The 24,683-nt window shown below is 49.9% G+C and overlaps 1 protein-coding gene across 25 annotated transcripts in view; it reads left to right on the forward strand.

Annotated features, from left to right (window-relative positions):
- PLXNA4 (plexin A4) overlaps window positions 1-24,683 on the forward strand; it is a 516,957-nt gene that overhangs the window by 61,374 nt on the left and 430,900 nt on the right. For all 25 annotated transcript variants that reach the window (XR_010322602.1, XM_064289709.1, XM_064289711.1 and 22 more), the window contains one exon: window positions 4,885-6,152. Coding sequence is in view for 24 of the 25 variants with exons in the window: in XM_064289709.1 (XP_064145779.1) it covers window positions 4,968-6,152 (1,185 nt within the window). In the remaining variant the exon portion in view is untranslated. The remainder of the gene's footprint in view (window positions 1-4,884; window positions 6,153-24,683) is intronic.

Genomic DNA, 24,683 nt, shown 5'->3' on the forward strand with positions numbered 1-24,683 from the left:
TCCTGTGCAGAGAAGCTCGTAGTCCAGAGGAGGATTGATGAGAAGGCCCTTCCTGTAGAGCTGACAGAGAGAGAGAGCCTTCCCCTGTAGCCGACACCCTGAATTTGGACTTCTAGCCTACTTTACTGTGAGAAAATAAATAAAGCCATCTGCTTGGGGTATTTCTGTTACAGCAGCACTAGATGACTAAGACACCATTGTATGTATATACCACATTTTGTTTAATTATTCATCTGTTGATGGACACTTGGCTTATTTCTACTTTTTATCTATCATGAATAATGGTTCAGTGAACATTGGTGTACAAGTTTCTGTTTACATCCTGCTTTCAGTTCTTTTGGGTGTATACCTAGGATTGGGATCTCTAATACTTTTAAAATCAACTAAGTGATGTTCTGAAAGAGAACTGGTAGAGAGGATCTGGAATTGGTATGCGGGTTTCCTAGGTTGGGGTCCCCACTCATGAGGATTGATGGCCTGGAATGGAACCCCCTGGAAGGTCCATTTTGCCAGAATGTTGCAACCTTATACAGCACTGGGAGCCGGGGGCCAAGGCTCTGCTTACCTGTGGGTTGGGAGCTGGGTGGGAGCGCTGCCCTGGGCCACTTCTGGGAGGGCCTGACGTATCCCTGGTGAGGCTGGCTGGAGCCCACATCCTTGTTTTTTTCCCTTTTCTCTTCCATTTTTCTGTTATTTGTTTTTTAATCAGTCCCTTTCGTGTTGTGTAAAATGAGAGGCTGGTTATTCCTATCACACGTTATTGTTTCTGCGGGGTCCCCCTCCCCTCCAGGCACAGTAATTTCACCATTCCCAGATGAGGGTGATAAGTGTTTGAGATGCATAACTGTGTCTCATTTCAGTGCCTAATAGAAGAGGGAGAATGAGCCATGGCACCTTTCTGCTCAGTAAATTCATAATTACAGGCTTCCTCGTCTCGCCTCTTTCAAACACAGGGTGTGCTCATTGGCTTGTGATTCTGTGCGTGAGTACGGTAAGGCAGTGGGGAGCAGGCACACTGTCTGAAGTGCGGGCAGGTGCCCCCAAGGGCCTGCCGCCACATCCCCTCCCAAGGGTTGGTGGTGGAGCCCTGACCTTCACCTGCCTCTCTGGGATGATACGAACCTGGGTTCCAACCCCAGCTCTGCCACATACTACCCATACACCCTTGCAGATCTAAGGTTTTCTTAAGAGGAAGGTGGGTAAAACAATACCGGCCCCAGAGAACAGACGATCTGCCCAGGGCCAAGGGGCAGCAAGGACTCTACAAATACTGATGTCCCTCCTTCCTCCCTCTTTCTGCCAGCAAGGCTGTTAGTTGCCGTTAAGTCTGCTCTCACTCATGGTGACCTTGTATGTTACAGAATGAAATGTTGACTGGTCCTGTGCCATCTTCAGGATTGTCAGTATGTTCGAGTCCACTGCTGTGGTTATTAAATACTTGTTGAGCCTCACGTATATGCCAGGCCTGGTCTGGCGCTGTGGACTCACTGGTGAGCAAGACTGACTCACCCTGCGCTCCCAGGGTTCATGCCCCTCAGCTCCAGACTCTCTCCTGGCACAGGCTGGATCTACAGAGAAATGGGGGCTCCTCTCTGGGGGCTGTTGCCCTTCATCCTTTCAATTTCTATCCTCAACACCGTGTATTTGAGTCTCAGCCTTCCAGTGACGTCTGACAGGGCTGGTGTCTCTGTTTGCAGCCTCATCTTCCAGCCGACTCTTTCGAGAGCTGTGTTCTGACAGATACATCCTGTGTTTTTGCTTATGCTGATCCCTCCCCAAGGAGGGCCCCCTCCTGGCTCCTTATGTCTCCTCCAAGTTCATGACTTGGCCCAAGTCTCCTACAACCTTCTCTGTGCTCCCTCACCCCAAGTTGTTTTTGTTGTTAGTTGTCAAGTCAGCCGCGACTCACAACAACCCTGTGTACCACAGAATGGAATGTTGCCTGGTTCTGTGCCATCTTCATGATTGTCGGTAAACTCATTGTTGTGACCACTGTGTATTTTGAGTGCCTTCCAACCTAGGAGGCTCATCTTCTAGCGCTACATCCAACAATGTTCTGTTGTCTCTGAGGATTTTCACTGGCTAATTGTTGGCAGTAGATTTCCAGGACTTTCTTCCTAGTCTGTCTTAGTCTGCACCTGTCCCATGGGCCACCCTGCTGGTCTTTGAAATAACAGTGGCATAACTTCCAGCGTCGTAGCAACGCACAAGCCACCACAGTACGACAAACAGAGACAGGTGGTGGCAGCCCTCTAGTTAGAAGTCATCTCTCTTCTTCTAAACCCTTAACACTTTCTGTAGCATGTCATCGAACTTCCTACCTGCTGCGGTGATTTGGGTTCTGGTTGCGTCTACCTGATTATTCTACAAGTTCTCCGAGGACCTGATCCGGCCTCTTAGCCATCCTTGTATCCCACAGTGTCTTGCACATTTTGATTGTTTTCTGAGCAAACATTTGCCAAATGGGTGAATGAAAGGAGGCCCCTGATTTGTTCCTGTGGACAAAGAAGGACAGTGGTTGGCTGTGGATGCCCCGTCGGCCAGGGTCTTCCTCCTGCTCGATGTTTGCTTGAGAAGACCTGCCTTTCCCATTGTAGCTTTGGCTGACGTGCTTGTCTCTATTTTGTTTTCGTCTTTCTTCCCTTGGCTTCCATGTTGCTTCACCCTCACTAGGAAGCTGTTTGTGGCTGGCTGGGCTCCCCCTTCCCATTGCTTCCCTTTTTGTGAGGGGCTTGGGGGTGAAAGGAAGGCCTCTGGGTAGGGCAAACGCTTTATGCCCGACTACGTACCGAAAGGCTGGTGATCGAGCCCACCCAACGGCACCGTGGAAGACAGGCCTGGTGATCTGCTTCCGGAAAAGATCACAGCCTTGAAAACCCTCCAGAACAGTTCTACTTGGGAGCACATGGGGTTGCCATGAGTCGGAATCGATTCGATGGCAACAGGTTTGATTTTTTTGGTTTGGGGGTGAAAGAGGGAAATTCCACGGAGCTGAGATGCCCTGCAAAGAAGACATTGACAATTCCTGCCCTGATTTCTCATGAACTGGTGGGAATCTGAAGTCACCCACTCAGAAAGCGTCGAGAATGGAAGTGAATGAGACTATTAGAATGGGAAGCTCTTTTGTTCCACGGGAAGGTATTTATTTATTTATTTGCCTGACCGCTTCTGAAGGCATTTTTTCTCTCTCCCTCTAAAGAAAACCTCTCAGAGGAGGCTCCGCGACGAGAGGCAGCCAAGATCTGCCCCGTTAAAATGACACCAGGGCTCGGAGTTGGGCAGTGGACTCAGAGGACCTGCTGCCACCACCGGTTGAAGGGATGGCGGATGTGGGTTTCTAATTTGGACTCAGTTACCAGGCCGTCCAGTGAAGGAGGCTGGAGAGGAAAGCCGCCCTCTCAGGAGACACAGACCTGGAGCAATAGAGGCAGCGAATGTCATAGGGAGCCCACAGGAGGGGTTGGGTTTCAGCCATCCAGCTGTGTGTGGCTCCCATCTGCACAAGGATGGGACAAACTGAGGTGGCTGAGCCGTTAACCAACCATCGGTTTAGACATTCTGGGTTCAAATCCTGCCTTTACACCTTGTAGCTGTGCAAGTTCTATAATGTCCCTAAACTCAGTTTTCTTAGCTGTAAAATGGGAGCAACCATAATACTTCAGAGGGCTATTAGTCAGGGTCCCAGCAGGAAACTGAAAGCTCACTCAAATTTGATAGTTTAGCAAAGTTTAATAAAGGGACTCTTTCCCAGAGCGTGGTACCCTGTCGCCTGCCCAGTAGGGAGGGACAGCTCAGCATTTGTAGATAGTGACAGTGAGGACCTGTTACCACCTCTAGGGCCACATGGCTGAGGCAGGAGATGATGCACAGGCAGAGGGGCTGTGTGAGGAGGGCTGTCCTGCACAAGGTCACAGCCAATGCAGGCAGCCCCCTCCCTCCAGGTGCTGCTGCTTCCTTGAATGATCCTGAGCAGGCCCGAGGGCAGGGAGCCCACTGGTGTATGGCCCATGGGGTCAGTCTCCCGGGCACAGGAAGGGGGAGTGGGTCTGGAGGACCAGATGGAAGATACTCAGCCCTGAAAGCTTTGTTAAGATGAAATGAGATTGTTTCTCTGGAAGGTGCTTGACAGCAACCAACCCAAAGTCAAGCACCCGGTAGACAACGGCTCTTTATGATGATGGTGATGATGAAGATGATGGCTATTACTGTTGTTATTGCTGAAATGCCCTCCTGGGCTGTGGCCACCCAGCTCTGGCTGTCCCCTACCTCGTGGGGTTAGAGGATTGGACCAGTTGAACTCCAGCTGCCATTTATCTGTCTCAGTGTCTTAGTTTCTTAGGGCTGCTATAAAAAATACTGCAAGGCTTGTGGCTTATAAGAACAGAAATGTGTTGTCGCACAGTTCTAGAAGTCCAGATTCAGGGCGTCAGCAGGGTCATGTTCTTTCTCTCCACTCTAGGCAGAGGTCCTCCCTTGTCTCTTGAAGCTTCTGGTAGCCCCAGACGTTTCTTGGCATTCCTTGGCTTATAGATGCATCTTCTCATCCCGTCCCCCTTATAATTCTGTTCTGGGTCTGTTCTCCCCTTTTGTTAGGCACCACTCGGAAGGCATTAGGACCCACCTTACTCCGGTATGACCTCACGTTAACTTAACCAATCAAGTCTTCAAAGAAAGAACCGATTTCCATACAGATCACCTTCCCAGATACAGGTCATCATATCCCAGATATTTAGGATGTCAATATATCTTTTTTGCGGACACCATTCAATTCATAACACTGAGTATGTGGACAGTGCTTTGGGAGTCCAGAAAGGGCTGCTATGGGGGGATATTAAGACTCTGGTGTTGTCTTCCCGTGTCACTGTCTTTTCTTTCTGGCCGTAGGGGAGACACCACCGCTGAGACCTGGCCCTGTGAGGAGACCCCCTGCCTGACTGCTGCTGTGGCCACAAGGACCTATCTCTGAAATGAAAGCCATGCCTTGGAACTGGACTTGCCTGCTGTCCCATCTCCTGATGGTGGGCATGGGTTCCTCCACTCTGTTGCCCCGGCAGCCTCCCTCAGTCTCTCAGAAGCGGCCTTTGGTCACATTCCGAGGGGAGCCCACGGAGGGCTTCAACCATCTGGTGGTGGATGAAAGGACAGGGCACATTTACTTGGGGGCGGTCAACAGGATCTACAAGCTCTCCAGTGACCTGAAAGTTCTGGTGACCCACCAGACAGGGCCGGACGAGGACAATCCCAAGTGCTACCCACCCCGTATTGTCCAGACCTGCAATGAGCCGCTGAGCACCACCAACAATGTCAACAAGATGCTGCTCATAGACTACAAAGAGAACAGGCTCATCGCCTGTGGGAGCCTCTACCAGGGCATCTGCAAGCTCCTGAGGCTGGAGGACCTTTTTAAACTGGGGGAGCCCTTCCATAAGAAGGAGCACTACCTGTCCGGAGTCAATGAGAGTGGCTCTGTGTTTGGAGTGATCGTCTCCTACAGCAACCTGGACGACAAGCTCTTCATTGCCACGGCAGTCGACGGGAAGCCCGAGTATTTTCCCACCATCTCCAGCAGGAAGCTGACCAAGAACTCGGAGGCCGATGGCATGTTCGCCTACGTCTTCCATGATGAGTTTGTGGCCTCGATGATTAAGATCCCTTCGGACACCTTCACTGTCATCCCGGACTTCGATATCTACTATGTCTATGGCTTCAGCAGTGGCAACTTTGTCTACTTTTTGACCCTGCAGCCTGAGATGGTGTCTCCCCCGGGCTCCACCACAAAGGAGCAGGTCTATACATCCAAGCTGGTGAGGCTTTGCAAGGAGGATACGGCCTTCAACTCCTACGTGGAGGTGCCCATTGGCTGTGAGCGCGATGGGGTTGAGTACCGCCTGCTGCAGGCCGCCTACCTGTCCAAAGCTGGGGCTGTGCTGGCCCGGACCCTCGGGGTCCGTCCGGATGATGATCTCCTCTTCACGGTCTTCTCCAAGGGCCAGAAGCGGAAGATGAAGTCTCTGGATGAGTCAGCCCTGTGCGTCTTCATCTTGAAGCAGATCAACGACCGCATCAAGGAGCGGCTGCAGTCCTGCTACCGCGGCGAGGGCACGCTGGACCTGGCCTGGCTCAAGGTCAAGGACATTCCCTGCAGCAGTGCGGTGAGTCTGAGAGGGACCAAGGGTGGGGATGGTGCCGTGTAGGGGGCGAGGGCCTTAGTGTTGTAGACCCTGTGGAGTGTGTATACCTATTCCGTTCTGCAGAGGGGGCACGCATATCTCTTCTCTGGGCTTCAACAGACTCAGATCATCACCGGCTCAAATGGCCTGTGACTGTGACGCTGAGCTTGTAAGAGCCCGAGCTGGAGCTAAAACTTAGATTTCCTATGGGAATACTTTGTTCTGCTCTGCGTTGGCTCACTGGTTCTAAGAGGAAGTGCTGGGAATAGGTGGGAATCGTGTTAAGTAGGTGTCATGTGTACCGGGCATTGCCGAAGGCTAGATTATAGTGTGTGAGAGTAGAAGACAGGTACCCACCCTTCTTATCCAGCATGTCTGGGATGGCTTTCCTGAGAGCGTAGAATAAAACCATGAGGGACAGAGGAGAATGTGTGAAAGTTGTTTGACTTTTGGGATAGGGATGGAATTCCAGGGGAGTTATGTTTTTTGTTTTTTCTTTATATATATATATTTTTTTATGGTAAAATTATATACAACACAACATTTGCCAATTCAACATTTTTTACATGTACAGTTGAGTGACACCGATTACGTTAATCATGCATGCAACCATCACTTGTATCCATTGCCAAATTTTCCATCACCCTTGACAGATACTCAGTGCTTCCTAAGCAAAGAAGGGAGTTATGTCTTTAACTTGTGTATCTTTAGGAAACGGCCCAATGGGGGCAGAACTAGTGGGAGAGAGTCTAGTGAACATATAGGGAGAAGAAGGGAAGAGCTTGCTTGGAAAAGGGCTGAGAGGGGGCAGACTGTGTTTAGTAAGCATCTTCTGGGTGGACAGTTCAATGGATGAGACATGTTGCAGGACAGGAAGCAGCCAGAGAGCAGTGCTGAGTGGCAGGAGGGCTGTAGGAGACCAGAGGAAGGGTAGCATGAAAGGCTGGCTAGGAGGCCTTCAAGTGCTCTGTGGCCCTGATGGGGTAGAACCGACCCCAGGCAGCTGCCTTGCTGGGGATCCCAGGCAAGTGACCCAACTTCCTGGCCTCTCCGAGCCTAACTCACATGTAACTCAACATGAGAAGCACCTGTCTTTCTACAGCTTGACCCCTGTTCATTGTCAAAGTGGTACCACTTTTTCTCAATCATTCTTCAAGTCACTTGGAAGGCTCAGCTGTTAGCATCTTTGATGCCCTACCTCACTCTTTTTTTATAGTCTATTGAAAAAAAAATGATAAACCTACTTTGAGAAAATCTCTTCTGTAATCTTAGTTTAAAAATGAGAAAGAATAGCCCACCCATCAGGTAGGAATACACAAGAATCCTGATGTGATTCTTGACTCCTGGTCAAACCTGGGTGGAATTCTGTATCAGGAGTTATGTTTGGATTGCTTTAAAGAGATGTAAGTTTTCCTCCATAGCATATAGCTACAGCCAGGCAGACCTCAGGGGGCACTGGCACCCACTCACCCAGTGTGGGTGAGCCCACTCTTCCAGAACTGGAATTTGGGGTGTGGTGGGAGAGAGTGAGGTGAGTGAGGGAACTCTGCAAAGTTTGCCTTTGGGGCTCTGCCTTTTAGGCTTAGGCTGTTTTCCAGTACATGGACAGAAGCTAAAAGATGTCATCTGTTTCTGAGGTCCTGAAAAGCCAGGACTGTCACAAAGGAGGTGGGAGAGGGATATGGGCCAAGGAAGGCAGCAACAAATGGGCCAGTCAGAGCCAGGCCAGGGAATGTAGGAGCCTCACTGGCATCTGCAGTGACTTCAACTTGACCCCTGGAGCCTTTCATCTGGGGTGGTGGCAGAGCCACTCAATACCTATGAGACAGGCTTATGAACTTGGGGACCTGTGGACTGCTCCCAAGTAAGTGAAAGCAATGAAAGACAGGCCTGACACTGTGCTGTGTATGTATGTCACGTACTCAAACCTGGTCCATGGGAGCTACATTAGAAAGTGGCCTTGGAGACAGCCCTGAGAGAAGGGCTTTTGCATCTGAACACCCTGAGGTGCTGCAAATGAATGAATTGCTAAAGATCACACAACAAGCTGGCGTTTGGGAGAATTCCTCTTGCCTCGCATCATCACACATGCACATGCGTACTCACACAGGCGAACACACACACGTGCATGCACACACATGCACACGCACATACCCACACATGTGCACATGCACACACACACAAACATACCCACAAACATGCACTCATGCAACCCGAGTTAGAAAACGGCAAGTTTATGTTCTGTGCCTGTTAAACAACAGCGAGTCCTTCTGAGATCAGAGGGGCTGGCTTTCTGACACTTCTCAGTAGAAAACTTGCTCCAAACCCTGTCTTTTTGGGCGATGCTTTTGGGAGCAGACTTAGCTGCAGGGATCAGTCGTAGGCAGGTGTTTGTCCTACCTTGCTACCTGCCACCACACACAAAACCAAGTTCATCGTGGAAGTGTGCAGAGCAGCAGGTCCTAAGGCTTCATGGTCGCCTTGGAGAGAACAGAGGGAACACAGCTTTGCGAGACAGGCGAATGCCAAGCCTGGGAGTAATGGAGCCAGATAACAAGTGTTTGATTTTTCTTTGGGCTTTAATTAGCCCTTTCAAGCTAGAGGCAAGTTCAGGGCTGAGAGCAGGAAGGCGGAGGTCAGAAACTCGGCCCAAGGCTCGGCCAGCTCCCCAGCCACTATGAAAAGGCCAGGCCAGCTTTTAACGCACAGTATCGGTTTCCTTTGATTGGGCTGAAGCCCGAGCTGCTCTGCTCCCGCACTTTTGCTACAATTCATTCGGACTCAGCTCAGACCACACCTGCACTGACGGCCGCCACGCCGGCCCGCCCAGACGCCTGTGCTGGTCCACTTTGCAAACCCAGCTGGCCTCAACCCCTTCGTGAGACCTCGGGCTTCGTTTTCTTTTCCCCTCTCGCCTAGAGGCAGCAGGTGGAAAAGATGGACTCTGGCGTTCTCCTTTGGCTCCTAGCCTGTCTTCCCTGGAGGCCTGTGAAGTGGAAACCGACTCTTCCATGGCCTCTGTCCCAGACGAACAGGTGGTTTATCTGTAGGAAAGTCGGGGAGGAAAGGGTCCCGTCTGGGAGGCTGACTTCTAGGCCCTGTTTTACAGGGTGACAGTCCCCATGGGTTTGATTATAGTTACAACTCAGAGAGCTTAAAAGGGGGATATAAGCAGCGATTCATTTTTATCATGCTCCTTATTGTCCTAATTCTCTATGTTAGAATGCTCACCCGTGGAACTCTCCAGGCTTTTCTGGGCCCTTCTATTTTCTAGGATCCACGCTCTTTCCTCTGAACTCCTGTCTTCAGAATTCAGAGCAGGGAGCAATGTGGCCCCAGGCCCTGGGGGCCAGCAGGGACTGGGTCGTCTGCTGACCACCTCGGTACGTCCAAGCATTCCCTTGCGGTCATCAGTGGGAGGATGAAGTAGAGCAGGACAGGGAACTCCTGTGTCTAGGCCGAATATACCATGGGGCATCCTGGAGCCGTGGAGTGGGTCAGAGCCTGGTGTCCAGGAGAAGGAAAAAGTGTTGAGTCCTGAGGTTGGGGCCTGTCGGCCCTCAGCCTCTCAGAGATCTCCTGTTTTTATTCCAGATTAGTGAGGGAAGGCTGGAAACGCTGGTGGCGTAGTGGTTAAGTCCTACGGCTGCTAACCAAGAGGTCAGCAGTTGGAATCTGCCAGGCGCTCCTTGGAAACTCTATGGGGCAGTTCTACTCTGTCCTATAGGGTAGCTGTGAGTCGGAATCGACCCGACGGCAGTGGGTTTGGTTTTGGTTTTGAGGGAAGGCTGGCTGCCCGCCTCAGAGGGAAGCTCAGGCCTCCAGGAGTGGGCCCTCGCTAGAATGTGTTGCCAGTGTAAATGCGTGTTGCAAATGCAAGTCCCTGAGGGAGTGCTGGGTGCAGAGCCTGGGAAAGAGGCCCAGGTGTGTTGTGGTGTTTGTGGGGCGAGGGGAGAACTTTCTACCTTTGCCTCTGAGCCATTTTTTCCCTGTGTTCTGGTTTTCTCAAGCCTGAATAGAGAGAGGTATCCAAGAACAAATGGGCTAGTGTCTGAAAAGCGCTCTAAGGACATGGGGCAGGGGCATAAGGGGGGTCGCCGAAGGGGCTGCCCTGCCCGGTGGGTCTTGGAACATGGGGACTACAGATGCCCCAAGGTTGGCTTGCTAATGAGCATTCAGTTGGTTGATTAGTGCTAATGGTTTCAGTTGTGGTTTTTCTTGCTCAGCACTGGGATTGTGTCTTTCCCTGGTCTCTTAGGAAGGCTGCCACCCAGGCTACCTGACACCCTCATCTGCAGAGCACACACAGCGTGGCTGAGGAGCCCACGGCCTGGGGCATTGTCCTGTGCCAGAATCCGGGGAGGCCTGACTCAGCCGGCCTCCTCTCCTGACGTGGAGTGGGGCAGACAGCACCCTGGGATTCCTACAAAGTCTCAGGGCTATCTGCCCCTCTCCTCTTCCTCAGCCTCCTGGGTAACCTCACAGAACACCAGCCCTTCTGCCTCCAAAAGAATTAGTGAATGGATGAGTGAAAGGAACATTCTTTAGCTCTAGGAAGGTACAGGCCCTGCTCTCACCTCTGGGGGAAACCAAGAGTCCTGGAATGGCATTGGTCTCAGGGGCACCCAGAGCTTGGGAGAGAGGCTCACACAACTCATGAGGTGGGGACAACTGCTGTATAGTTGTATGGCCATCTCCCACACCACCGATGTCTTCCTTCAGTTGGAAGCCAAGCATGAGGCAGTATCAGCATTAGTGCTGATAGGACTGGGCTGAGGAGGGCCTCAAGGAGGTGGGCAGACTCTGCTTCTTAACCTTCCCCTCAGTTTTTGACCTTAGTGTGACCTTCTGTGATCGTTAAGGTTATGTGTCATCTTGGCTGGGCCATGATGCTCAGTGGTTTGGCAGTTATGATGTAGTTTGGCAGTCATATAATGATGTGATCACCTCCATGATGAGATCTGATATAATGTGATTACCTCCCTAATGGGATCTGCTGTGAGTAGCCAATCAGTTGAAAGGGAGTTTCCTTGGGGGTGTGGCCTGCATCCAATATGGATGGGCTTTCTGGCAAGGCTTTCTGGTGTTTGCTCACTCTGAATCCCGCAGCTGGTTCCTGTTCATCTGATCTCTTGCTCTTGGGACTTGAGCTAGCAGCTTACCTGCCGATCTTGGGATTCGTCAGCCTTCATAGCTGTGGGCCAGAGCCTTGTTGTCTGACCTGCTGATTTTGAGTTTGCCAGCCCCTGCAGCTACAGGAGTCAGGAGAGGCCTCTAGCTGACTCATGGACTTGGGACTTTCCAGCTTCTGCAACCGCATGAGACATTTCCTTGACATAAATATATCTCTGTATACATTTATATACTGCACTGGTTTTGCTTCTCCAGAGAACCCAGCCTAAGACTCCTCCCAATGGCAAATTTGGGCCCCTGGGGAAGAAGCCAAATTCCCCATCTCACACCCTTCAAGCCCCAGTAATGGGAACTGAGAGTGGGCCCCCAGCAGCCTGCTAGGATCGCTTGTGGGAGTTCATGTGGTATCTGCTGGTTTGTGAGGCGTTTCCTCACCTCCTTTTATGCTCTTAGTGGTATTGTAACCAGCTGCCATTGAGTTGATTCCGACTCATGGCGACCCCACGTGTGTCAGAGCAGATCTGTGCTCCATAAGGTTTTCAGTGGCTGATTTTTCAGAAGTGGAATGCCAGGCCCTTCTTCTGAGGCACCTCTGGGTGAACTCAAACCACCATAGAAGTGGCAGATGTCATCTCAAGTCGAGGAAACTGAGGCACAGAACTGTTAGGTACTTCACTCAAGGTCAGATAACCCATTGATTAGCTCCTGCCATGTTTCCAGATTCTCAGCAGATCATTTCCCGCTGGTGTGTCTCAGTGGTGGGCTAGGGGCATTTGGGTGGGACAGCTCACTGTGCAAGACCTGGGATCCTAGGACACCAAGTGCCCCTAGGACTCCTCAGTTAGTAGGAGATCTAAGAAAGCCTGTCACGTTTCCAGCTGCCCCTGGTGGAGACCATGCTGGACCAAGCTCTTCTTTGACTTCAGTGTTCCTGGCTCTGCCTCATCCCACAGGGTCTGCAGAGGGACAGGGACTTGGGGGGCTTTACCTCGTGCCCCACAGTGAGTGAGATTGGGTGGTGAAGGAGAGTCCCAGTTGGGTATGTGGTTTCTTGGACTCTGCCATCACCAGTTCCCAGGCCCGGTGGTCCTGTGGGGGACTGGTCACTGCCTCAGACGGGCTGGCCTTGGGACCCCCAGGACCGCCACTCAGGTTCACCTGGCGCCTCCGATCCTGACACTCCATGAGGGTGAGCATCCGGCTTGGCCAGGCAGCTACCAGCTCTGGCACAGGTTTCTCTGTCTACTCCGATGTTTGCTTTTCCTCGTCTGCAGGAAGGGCAGCCCGGGTTCAATGGGGCTGTATCCTGTTGTTGATGGCGCTCAGCAAGGCTTTCTCGTTCTGCTCAGCTGCAGTCTTCTGTCAGATAGGGAGCTCCTTCACATCCCCACCTCATCCCTCCTTTTAAGAAAAAAAAAAAAAAAGAAACTTATTGAGGTGAATTCACATAATAAAATTAACCATTTTAAGGTGGTATTCGGTGGTATCGAGTACATTTACAATGTTGTACAACTACCGCCTCTCGCTAGTTTCATTGCTCCATTACTGCATCACTTCATTACTCCATCACTCCACCACTCCATTACTTCATTACTCCATCACTTCGGTACTTTATTACTCCATTACTCCAAAGTAACCCCCTGTATCCATTAAGCAGTTACTCCCCATTCCTCCAAGCCCTGGGAAACGACCAATCTGCTTTCTGTCTTTATGGGTTAATCTATTCAGAGTATTTCATCTAAATGGAATCATACAAGATGTGACTTTTTGTGTGTGTTTGTGTTTTTCACTTAATGTAATGTTTTTGAGGTTCAGACATGTTGCGGCATGTATCAGTACTTCATTCCTTTTTATGGCCAAATAATACTTCATTGGAAATATTATTTGGAGATGGAAAACCAAAAGGGAAGAACATGCTCAGCATTTCTCAAGCTGAAAGAACTGAAGAAAAAATTCAAGCCTCGAGTTGCAACAGTGAAGGATTCCATGAGGAAAATATTAAATGACCCAGGGAACATCAAAAGAAGATGGAAGGAATACACAGAGTCATCACACCAAAAAGAATTAGTCGATGTTCAGCCATTTCAAGAGGTAGCATATGATCAGGAACCCATGGTACTGAAGGAAGAAGTCCAAGCTGTTCCACTGGCAAAAAACAAGACTCCAGGAATTGATGGAACATCAACCGAGATGTTTCAACAAACAGATGCAGCGCTGGAGGTGCTCACTCGTCTATGCCAAGAAATATGGAAGACAGCTTCCTGGCCAACTGACTGGAAGAGATCCATATTTATGCCTATTCTCAAGAAAGGTGATCCAACCGAATGTGGAAGTTATAGAACAATACCATTAATGTCACATGCAAGCAAAATTTTGCTGAAGATCAGTCAAAAACAGCTGCAGCAGTGTATCGACAGAGAACAGCCAGAAATTCAGGCCGATTTCAGAAGAGGACGTGGAACCAGAGATATCATTGCTGATGTCGCATGAATCCTGGCTGAAAGCAGAGAACATGAGAAGGATGTTTACCTGTGTTTTATTGACTATGCAAAGGCATTCGACTGTGTGGATCATAACAAATTATGGATAACATTGTGAAGAATGGGAATTCAAGAACACCTAATTGTGCTCATGAAGAACTTTTACATAGATCAAGAGGCGGTTGTTTGAACAGAACAAGGGGATACTGATTGGTTTAAAGTCAGGAAAGGTGTGTCAGGGTTGTATTCTTTCACCATACCTACTCAATCTGTATGCTGAACAAATAATCCGAGAAGCTGGACTATATGAAGACGAACAGGGCATCAGGGTTGGAGGAAGACTCATGAACAACCTGCGTTATGGAGATGACACCAGCTTGCTTGCTGAAAGTGAAGAGGACTTGAAGCACTCACCAATGAAGATCAAAGACCACAGCCTTCAGTATGGATTGCACCTCAACATAAAGAAAACAAAAGTCCTCACAACTGGACCAATGAGCAACATCACGATAAATGGAGAAAAGATTGAACTTGTCAAGGATTTCATTTTATTTGGATCCACAATCAACAGCCATGGAAGCAGCAGTCAAGAAATCAAAAGACACACGGCATTGGGCAAATCTGCTGCAAAGAACCTCTTTAAAGTGTTGAAGAGCAAAGATGTCACCTTGAAGACTAAGGTGCGCCTGACCCAAAAAAAAAAAAGGTATTTTCAATCACATCATATGCATGTGAAAGCTTCACAATGAAGAAGGAAGACCAAAGAAGAATTGACGCCTTTGAATTACGGTGTTGGCAAAGAATATTGAATATATCTTTTGGCTGGACTGCCAAAACAACGAACAAATCTGTCTTAGAAGAAGTACAACCAGAATGCTCCTCAGAAGCAAGGATGGCGAGACTGCATCTTACATACTTCGGACATGTTGTCAGGAGGGATCAGTCCCTGGAGAAGGACATCATGCTTGGCAGGGTACAGGGTCAGCGGAAAAGAGGAAGACCCTCAACGAGGTGGACTGACACAGTGGCTGCAAAAATGAGCTCAAGCATAACAATGATTGTAAGGATGGCACAGGACCGGCCAGTGTTTTGTTTTGTTGTGCATGGTGTCGCTATGAGTCAGAACTGACTCGATGGGACCTAACAACAACAACATTTCATTGTCTATGTAGAATGCCATTTGTTGACCCATTCATCTGCTGTTGGGTATTTGGGCTGTTTCCACCTTTTGGTTATTGTGGGTAATGCTGCAGTGAACATTGGTGTACATGTCCTTGCTTGAGTCCCTGTTTCCAAGTCTTTTGGGCGTATACCTAGGAGTGGAATTGCAGAGTATTTTGTTAATTCTGCTTAACTTTTTGAGGAACCGCCACCTATTCCTTCTTTTTATCCACTATGCTTGCCACATACACCGTGCCCATTAAACAAACCCCTCACGCACATGCTTCTGCCTCAGTAAGTACACACATTACAAGTCTTCCCTCCCATGGGCCCCAGGATACACCACTCACAGCCCCTGCCTCTGCACTGCAGGCTTTTTTGCCCAGCATTTTGGTGGTTGTCACATTACAACCCCAATCTTTATGAAATCAGGTCCCTGGACTGCTTCTTCCAGGTGGCTTCTGTCTAGGTATTCAAGTGCAAAGCCCACCACCCCCACTGGCCAGCAGGGTTCGGAATGAAAGCCCCATCCCAGCCACGTGTGCATGGTGCTACAGTGTCTGGGGTCATGGCCAGCCCTGGGGGTGCACTGGGTGTAGTGAGATGGAGGGGCTTGAGGTTGACTTCCCAGCTGGGCCCGTCCTCTCAGGGAGCATGACAGGAGCGGGGAATTACACACACAGGATTTGAGCCCAGACCACGTCCAGGAAGCCTCAGCATAGCTGTACTGAGCAGAGGATAGGGACATGGGGCCTTGCAATGCCGTGGCCTGTGCCGGGACATCTGCTTCCCAACCCCAGCAGGGAGGGGTGCATGTGTGTGAACACAGCCATGCACACACATGTAGGCTGTGCATTCTCTGTGTCTGGCTTCCTGTGTCCTCACTGTGTGTGTCTGCAGTCTCCCTGCTTCTCCCCCCTTGCTGGGTTGCTTTGCCTCACTCAACTCTTTACATTGTCATCTCTTAGACTCTTTCTGTCCTCCTCTTTCTGGGGGTTGTTCTCCCTCACACCTACTCACTACACATAGCAGGAATACCGTAAACATTTTTTATACATGCACACACACATCCCCTGCACACCCATGCACCCCATGCACACACCCACACCCCATGCACACTCACACACCCTGAGCACATACACACACTGTGTGCACACGCGCACATCTGGGCACATTCACACTTCATGCACACGCACACAGCACAACCCCATGTACAACCATGACCCTGTGCACACACACACCCACACCCCATGCACACTCATACACCCTGAGCACATACGCACACTCTGCACACATGTACACATCTGGGCACATACACACTCCATGCACACACACACTGCACACACACGCCCCCATGTATAACCACGACCCTGTGTACACACACACACAATGCACACACACCCAATGCACACATACACACCCATTTCCCCCCTACACCCTGTGTGCACACACACACACCCCAGGCACATGCACACACGCCGTGCACCCAAGCATGCCAGCCTTACTTAACAATCCAATCTAGCTTTCTGGGCCTTTCCTTCAATTCTTGTTGACCTTACAGGGTGGCGTCTCTGCCTAGCTACTGACTGGAGAGTCTGGACCTCTGAATCTCAGCCAGCCCCATCCATGAGATATAACCAGGCTGCTCAGCATTTCCCATTTGCTTTGAATTATTCATTTTATCCTCAAGAAGGAAGGAATAAAATATCTCTCTAATGCAGTGTGTTGAGACTCATACAAAGAGATACATACATCGACTTTTCTCGTTAATAGTGAGAGATACAAAGGCCTCTTACATCCAGAGACACACAGACGTGCTCGTAGCCCCGTCCTGTAAGATTCTCTTTGGTTCTCACCACCCAATGGGACAAAAGGGACTCAATCATATGGTTGTAATTTCACACGTCCGTCTCTCTCCAGCCATACCTGTGTAGGAGAGATTTGGGCTATGCCTAACCTGGATGTCATGTTCAATGTCCCAGGCCCTGGTGTGTGCCCTTGGCCTTCCTCTCTCCCCTGCATGGACTGTGACAGGCCCACTGCTGCTACCTTCAAGTGTCCCAGAGTTTCTGCAAGGCAGATGGGAACACACGGAGCTCCTGTCTTGTCATTAACAAAGTTAGTTAATGAAGGAGGAAAAAAGAGACAATGAAGGAAGCAGGTCCCTGTTCGGCCTCACGATTTACAATTTTTTCCTAGTGGATTGGGCCCAACATATCATCCATGTACATGAAATGGGATCAGCAGGCGAGAAGAAAGCCCGCACCTTTCCCCGGTCTCCGTGTCATTACTGTGTCTCTGTCAGTGTTCCAAAATATAATGGGATTTGTTCGACTGATTTATCCGCATGCAGGCGACATTATCCAGACACACACGCGGGCCCGGGGAGCAAGCGAGGAAGACGCCAGGCAATAAGAGTAGGGCTAATAAAATTTATTCCCACTAACGAGGGAATGACCTACCCCATAATTCAGCCTGGCGAGCGGGCCACTGCTTCTCAGCGCCCACCAGAAAACACAAACTTAATCATGGCTGCGCTCCCCACTTCAATTACAGGTCTGGTGGCGGCTGCGGGTGTCTGCCGGAGGCTCCGGAGAGGGAGTTGAACTGTGGGATTAATGGGTTGTGTGGGATTTATCTTCTCCTGACAGGCAGCCACTGGGGGCCTCTGAAGCCCAGGTACCAAAGGAGAGGGGTGGTTTCCAAGAGGGTTTGGTTGGTATCGTTCACAACACTGAGAACTTATCCCTGGCATTTCCCATGGGCCTAGACTTAGCTGCATTTGACTGGCTTCAGGGACAAGTCCTCAGTGTGACTGTCATCTGCAGAGCTGGGCTTGTGGACCTTGTGAGGCTGGCTGCACAACTCTGGCTGGTCCAGACCCACCCTGGGCCATTGTGTTGTGGCCTAGCCTGCTTTTCGGAGGCATGAACAGGGGCTCTCAGTAGCTAAACTAATGAGGAGAAGGCCATAAGTTCAAGCCCCAGGGCCCCGAGTTGGAGCTGCTACTTCATGGCTGTGCTCAGCAACCCCTGGGAGGCGGCACTGGTGATGCTCACGGTTAACTCCTGCAGAGTGCAGAATGTGGCCTTGGCCTGATGCCCCTCTCCTGGGAAAACGGCTCAAATACATGCGTTAGTGCCCTATTAGAAGGATAGCTTATTATCATGGTGAGCGATATCGTAATATCTAGTGGAACTGGGTCACAGATGGTGCCCAAACTGCCGTGGGGTTGGCCCTTGACTCATGACAACCTCACGTACAACTGTGCAAAACAGTGCTGGTCCTGTGATATCCACATGATCAATTGCAGCCTGGACCATTTTGGTCCATAGGATTTTCATTGGCTGATTTTGTGAAGCAGATCACCAGGACCTTCTTCCTAGTCTCTCTTAGTCTGGACACTCCGCTGAAAGCTATTCAACATCATAGCAGCATGTAAGCTTCCACCGATGGGAGGGTGGTGGCTGTGCCTGGGGTGCATTGGTGGGAATTGAACCTGGGTCTCTGTATGGAAGAAGAGAGTTCTACCACTAAGCCACCAATGCCCCAAACATGTTGTTGTTAGGTGCCACTGAGTCGATTCTGACTCATAACAACCCTGTGGGACAGAGTAGAACTGCCCCATAGGGTTTCCTAGGCTGTAATCTTTATGGGAGCAGATTGCCAGATCTTTTCTCCCACAGAGCCAGTGGTGAGTTTGAACTTGCCTACCTTTTGGTTAGCAGCTGAGTGCTTAACCATTGTGCCACTAGGGATCCTTACAAAACACACATTGTTGTTGTTGTGTGCTGTCAATCCATTTGGACTCATAGTGACCCTATAGAACAGAAGAGAACTGCATAGGGTTTCCAAGGCTGTAATCCTTACAGGATCAGATTGCCAGGTCTTTCCTACCATGGAGCAGCTGATGGGTTCGAACTACCAACCTTCCAGTTACCAGCTGAGCTCTTAACCACTGCGCCACCAGGGCTCCTTATACAAAACACACATAAAGCCATAAAAAACAAACTCATTGCCACTGAGTCGATTCCAATTCATAGAGACCCTATAGGATAGAGTAGAACTGTCCCACAGGATTTCCAAGGCTGTAATCTTTACAGAAGCGGACTGTCACTTCTTTCTCCCAGAGAGCTGTCAATGTGTTCAAATCGCTGACCTTTCGGTTAGCAGCCAAGTGCTTTATCCACTGTGCCACCAGGGCTCCTTGAAAACACACATGGAACTATCAAAAGAAGCATTACTTTTTGCAAATTGTTTTCATTGTTCTGTTGGTAGGTAGATGCAGTAATTGAGTGAATATTTGCCTCACATCTCTCTCTCTCTCACACACACACACACACACACACTCCTACAACACAATGCTATTCTACCCCCTTTTTTAAGCCTGGAAACAGGGCTCTTGGTTCTTGGGAAGCTTGGCTGTTATTTTTCCAACCCCGTGACACTTTTCACTCATCTCTTCTGTAACGTGTTTATCTAACTAGGTTATTGTGGCTGTGCTTTGCTGGCTTTCTCTCTTTCTCTGTACACATTCATTCTCCCCAGAATCTCATTGAAAAAAACACAATAAAGAATCGCTCTGAGATAATGCATTAGTAACTAAGTGGATGAGGCCTTCATTCACGCTTCCCACTTCCATTAGCCTGTGCTCACAGGCGGGGGTCGGGCCAGCCTTCACCTGTTGCAGGACTTTTGCGGCTCTCGAGAGAGTTCAGCCCCAGAGGGTCAGCGCTGGCCCTGGCAGGGTCAGAAATCATTAAAAGGAAAGGACAGTTTATGCAGAATGGGAGAGCGATCAGAGCGTTGCATAGTCAGATGTCTTTCTTTCTTTCTTTGTTACAGAAATGAGTGCTCAAGCTCATGGGGTTATTTTACAGAGTAACAGGCTTTCTGATGAGGCTAAAAAAAAAAAAAAAAAACCTAAGTCTACTAAAAACCAAAAACCTGTTGCCATCGAATTGATCCTGACTCATAGCGACCCTATAGGACAGAGTAGAACTGCCCCATAGAGTTTCCCAGGAGCACCTGGTGGATTTGAACTGCCGACCTTTTGATTAGCACCTGGGCTCTTAACCACTGCACCACCAAAGTTGCCTCTGCCTCCCCGAGGACCCTCTCTGCTTATCTCGTCCCCTGCCAGTGCAGGGCGTACTGGGTCGGCTCTCGGCGTAAAGAGCTTTCTTGCATCAGGCTTTGCTGCCAGGTGTGTTTATGAACTCCTTAGGGGTCAGCGGTCATATCTGAGGTGTGGTTCCCAATAAGTGGGTGATGGTTTTCTTCCTGTAGTAACAGAGCTTTACAACTGGACTCTGTATTTAGACAGGCGCTATTACAGCTTCTCTGATCAATATCTCCCTTTAAAAAGAAATCCCAGCTAGGTAATTCACTGATTCCCCATTTCCAGAGGAGGTTTGTTATGGTTAGCTCTGTGTGTGTGTGTGTGTGCGTGTGTGTAAGTGTAATTAATGGGGAGAAATTTAGGGCTGCTGAGCATAGAGAACCCAAAGGACTTTCCTTTTCCATACCAGCGGGCTCCTGATCTTCCGCGTCTTGTCTCCTAAGTTGTATTTCTTATCAAAACTCTGGCTCTCGTTTTCCTTCTTGGGAAAAGACCCCTGGCTTTGATGCTCAGCCAAGGACCTCCTTGGAGGGGAGAGTCAGTACTGTCCAGGCTACCAGGGGTCCGAGAAGGGCAGAGCCCTCATCCTGGGCAGCAGGAAAAGAAGTGGAGGGGTAGGCAGTGTTCTGATTTCCCACCTCATCCTGGAATAGGTTCCCTTTGGGTCTGTCCTCCAGCAACCTGGAGGAAGCCCCTGGTTAAGAACAGTTTTCTAATTTCCCTATCTGGACTGAGGATTTTGGGTTCTAGTATGTATTTTCCCAGTAGCTTGATGTGTGCCTGTTGTTGTTATTGTGTGCCATTGAGTTATTTCACTCTCAAGACCTCAGTTTCCTCTTCTGTAAAATGGGACTGTGGGTTTTCTGGTCTTGAGTTATTTTTCTTCTCTGACAGCACAATGTGGGTGAATGGTGGTGGGCTGTATGGGATAGAGAATAGGAATCGAGTGCAATGATTCATGAATCCCTGCTTGCTCCTGGCAGGTGGTGGTCCTGTCCTTCAGACCTAACTGATGCAGCCACTTGGCCTTGTCTAGTCACTGGCCCGGGTGGTTCACCCTCACTAGGAAAGAGAGAGTTTTTTGGGGCAGGACTGAGGCCTTCATCTTTGTATTCTTGGGGGCTCACTAGGGCTTTGTGCTTAGTAGGTCCTTTTTAAACCTTCATTAGCAGAAGGATAAGTGAGAGACAGACAGTAAATAGTGCTGTCATTGTCTAGTGCCTCAGTTTCCCCTATTGAAAACGCTGCGTTGCCATAGCCTACGGGACAAAAAGTTTGAGAAACAGGCCTTATTAAAGGACGGGATGACCCCACATGGGGTGAGCTTGGGTCAGTCATGATGGAGGGGTGGGCTCCAGCTCTGGGGGTGGGTCAATGGGCTCAGGACTCCTCTGGGTCCTATGCAGGAAGGACAGAGCTGGTCCACTCACGTATAGGGACTCTTCTTTTTGCTGAACTACAGGCGTTTCTAGGGAGCAACAGGTCCCAGGAGGCCCAGGTCTGATTTTATTTTCCACCCTGTGGCTCACAGATTGTGGCCGCTGGCCCAGAGCAGGCACCTTCCTGGGGAAGGAGTTGGCAGCTTTGGCTCATCCCCATAGCTCCCCAGCCTGCTGCTTTCGCTTTGGGACCATCCTGGGCTATTTGTAAACAGTGGCTGGCTGGGCAAAGAGGGCCAGCCTGTGGCTATGGAAGAGACTGTGTCCCAGAGCCAGGCTAATTGGCCCACAGGGGGATGGACCCGGTGACCTGGACCTCATTAGTTCAGCATTCCAGCTCTGGCCCAGTTCTGACCTTTCCATAATAAGGGCTCGAGGTGGGTTTCTGCAATATAGGGCCCTAAGAGCCTGGGCTGACACAGCTGCCCTTGGCAGGGGTGGTCCTTCAGGACCCAGGCTAGGGGTGTGCTACCCTGGGCAAGGGGCAGTTTCAAGTCCCCACCCCCAATCTCCCTTGGCCTTCAAGATGGATGGGATGAGTGTCAGGGTGATCTTTATTCCTCTAAGAGTGTGTCATCAGGGCCTGAGGCTGGGGGCGATGCGGAGGGGCCCCGTCTCCCAGGTCTGCCCCTCTGCTGAGCTTTTCTCAGGGGTCTCCACAGACACCACCAGCCACTCCCTGGGTGCTTGGGTTGCTGCTGTGCCGCTCTGCCCGGGCCTGGGGAGACTGCGGAGGAAGGACGTGGGCAGCACCTTTCCGTGGAGACGGTGGAGCTTTCAGAGCACCAGTCTCACTGTAGAGTGGGAGCAATTTCCCTGTAATTGGTAAAGTAACCGTAACTGCTCTGTCATTTGTATGTAGCGACACGTAATTGCACAGTAACCTTTGCTGCTGTGGGGAGCGAAGCGCAGTGAGCCATTAGATTGTAATTTGGAGTGTCAGCGCCAGCTCCCCAAGCCACCTCCACCACCTACCTCCACCACCACCACCACAACCACACCACACCACCACCACCACCACCACCACCACATCCCACCACCACCACCACCATGCGGTGGGCCCCTGGGAAGGCTGCCGATGGGCCTTCAGCATCCGGGTCCAGTGGGTCCTGCTTCAGAGTCTGAACACTTATCACAGGCCGTTTTCTCCACCACACTGCTCCACCACACCCTCAGCCAGGAGGGACCTTCAGGAGGTGACCCAGGCCAGGTGCCTCAAACCCTGGAGCGCACGGAATTACCTGGAGGGTTGTTAAGACCCAGATTGCTGAGCCCCACCCCCAGCACCACTGATTCATCAGGTCTGGGGTGGGGCTGGAGAATTTACATCTCTAATAAGCTCCCAGGTGATGTGGATGCTGCTGGCCTGGGGACCACACTTTGAGTAGGCTCCACCTTCTCGATGTTCAACCATTTCTCTGTTTGGTCCTTCAGTGTCCTTGGCCGAATAGCTATCCATTCAGAAAGATCTTTAGGAAGAACATCCTTCGCTATTTAATCTTGGTAACATTGGCCTCCTTAATCTTGATCACACCTCTCTGAGGGAGATACCATCAATTTTCTCAAAGATGCTGAGGCTCACAAAGGTTATCCAAACCCTAACAATGACCAACAATAAGAGCTAACACTTACTTAGAACCAGCCAAGTGCCAGACATCATTCTAAATGCTTTGTGTCCTGAATCATTTAATCCTCACCACAGCATTTTTACAAACGGCAAACTGAAGCACAGAGAGGTTAAAGGGCTTGCCCAATGGTGTAGTTTCTTAGCGCTGCTGTAACAGAAATACCACAAGTGGATGATGTAACAAACAAAAATTTATTTTCTCATAGTTTGTTGTTTTGTCGTTAGGTGCTGTCAAGTCGGTTCTAACTCATAGCAGCCCCATGTACAACAGAACAAAACACTGCCTGGTCCTGCACCATCCTCATAATCGTTGTGCTTGAGCCCATCGTTGCTGCTACTGTGTCAGTCTGTCTTGTTGAAGGCCTTCCTCTTTTTCACTGACCTGTAGTCTCCCAAGCATGATGTCTTTTTCCAGGGACTGGTCCCTCTTGATAACATGTCCAAAGTACGTGAGTGAAGTCTTACTATCCTTCTAATGAGCATTCTGGCTGTACTTCCTCCAAGACAGATTTGTTTGTTCTTCTGGCAGTTCATGGCATATTCAAGATTCTTTGCCAACATCATAATTCAAAGGCATCCATTCTTCTTCGGTCTTCCTTATTCATTGTCCAGCTTTTGCATACATCTAGTAGGTTAGGAGGCTAAACCTGCCCTGGGGGAAGATTCTCGTCTCAGCTTCTCCAGCATTCTTCTTGGTGTTCCTTGGTGGTCTCCATCCAGCATCTCTCTTCCCCCATTTGTGCTTGTGTCTATGCCTAATTGGCTCTTTCGTATCTCAAAAGTGATTGGTTTAAAACACAGCTTAGAACCATATGATCATTAACATAACAAAGAAAACTCTATTCCCAAATGGGGTTACAGCCACAAATGTAGGGGTTAGGGTTTACAACACATATTTTTTTGGGGGGGGAGGGACACAATTCAATTCATAACACCCAATGTCACATACCATTAAGTGGAAGAGCTGGGATTTCAACCTAGGCACTCTGGCTTAAGTTCCACACTGTTGGCCACTGTGAAACCCAAGTTTCTAATTAGTCAGTCATTGATTTTACAATTATATCTTATTAACTTACTATGAGCCTGGCACTAAGCTGAGGGTACAGAGATGAATAAAACATGGTCCCTCACTGGAATTCCGTGAGTCATAGTGTTAATTCCGACCCAGCTCAATCCATGAAGGTATTTGAGCCATGGAGAGAAGGCTCTATGTCCTCCAGATCAGGGTGGAGTAACCCCAAAAGGTATGGCTTCTAGGACTGTTTGAGGTTTCTAGGTCAAGAGACAGGGCTGCCCCGGAGGGCACCACAGATATTCCCATACACTGGACCAATGTTTCCTCCCCTCATAGGAATGACGCTCCTTCCCAATAACTAAGCATTCTCCCGATCACCATTGCTCATCCATGGGTATCTGTGAAGCGACAGAAGGGGAGAGACCGCCTCCTGATGAAGCCCAGGCTCCTCCTGGCTCCTGGGATCTGGCTGCTAGTGGGGCCCAGGGGAGGGCTTGGCAGGGCAGGAGCAGACCCTCTCTCTCACTGCCCAGGTG

Source organism: Loxodonta africana, chromosome 8, assembly GCF_030014295.1.
Source record: "Loxodonta africana isolate mLoxAfr1 chromosome 8, mLoxAfr1.hap2, whole genome shotgun sequence".
NCBI classification, from domain to species: Eukaryota; Metazoa; Chordata; class Mammalia; order Proboscidea; family Elephantidae; genus Loxodonta; species Loxodonta africana.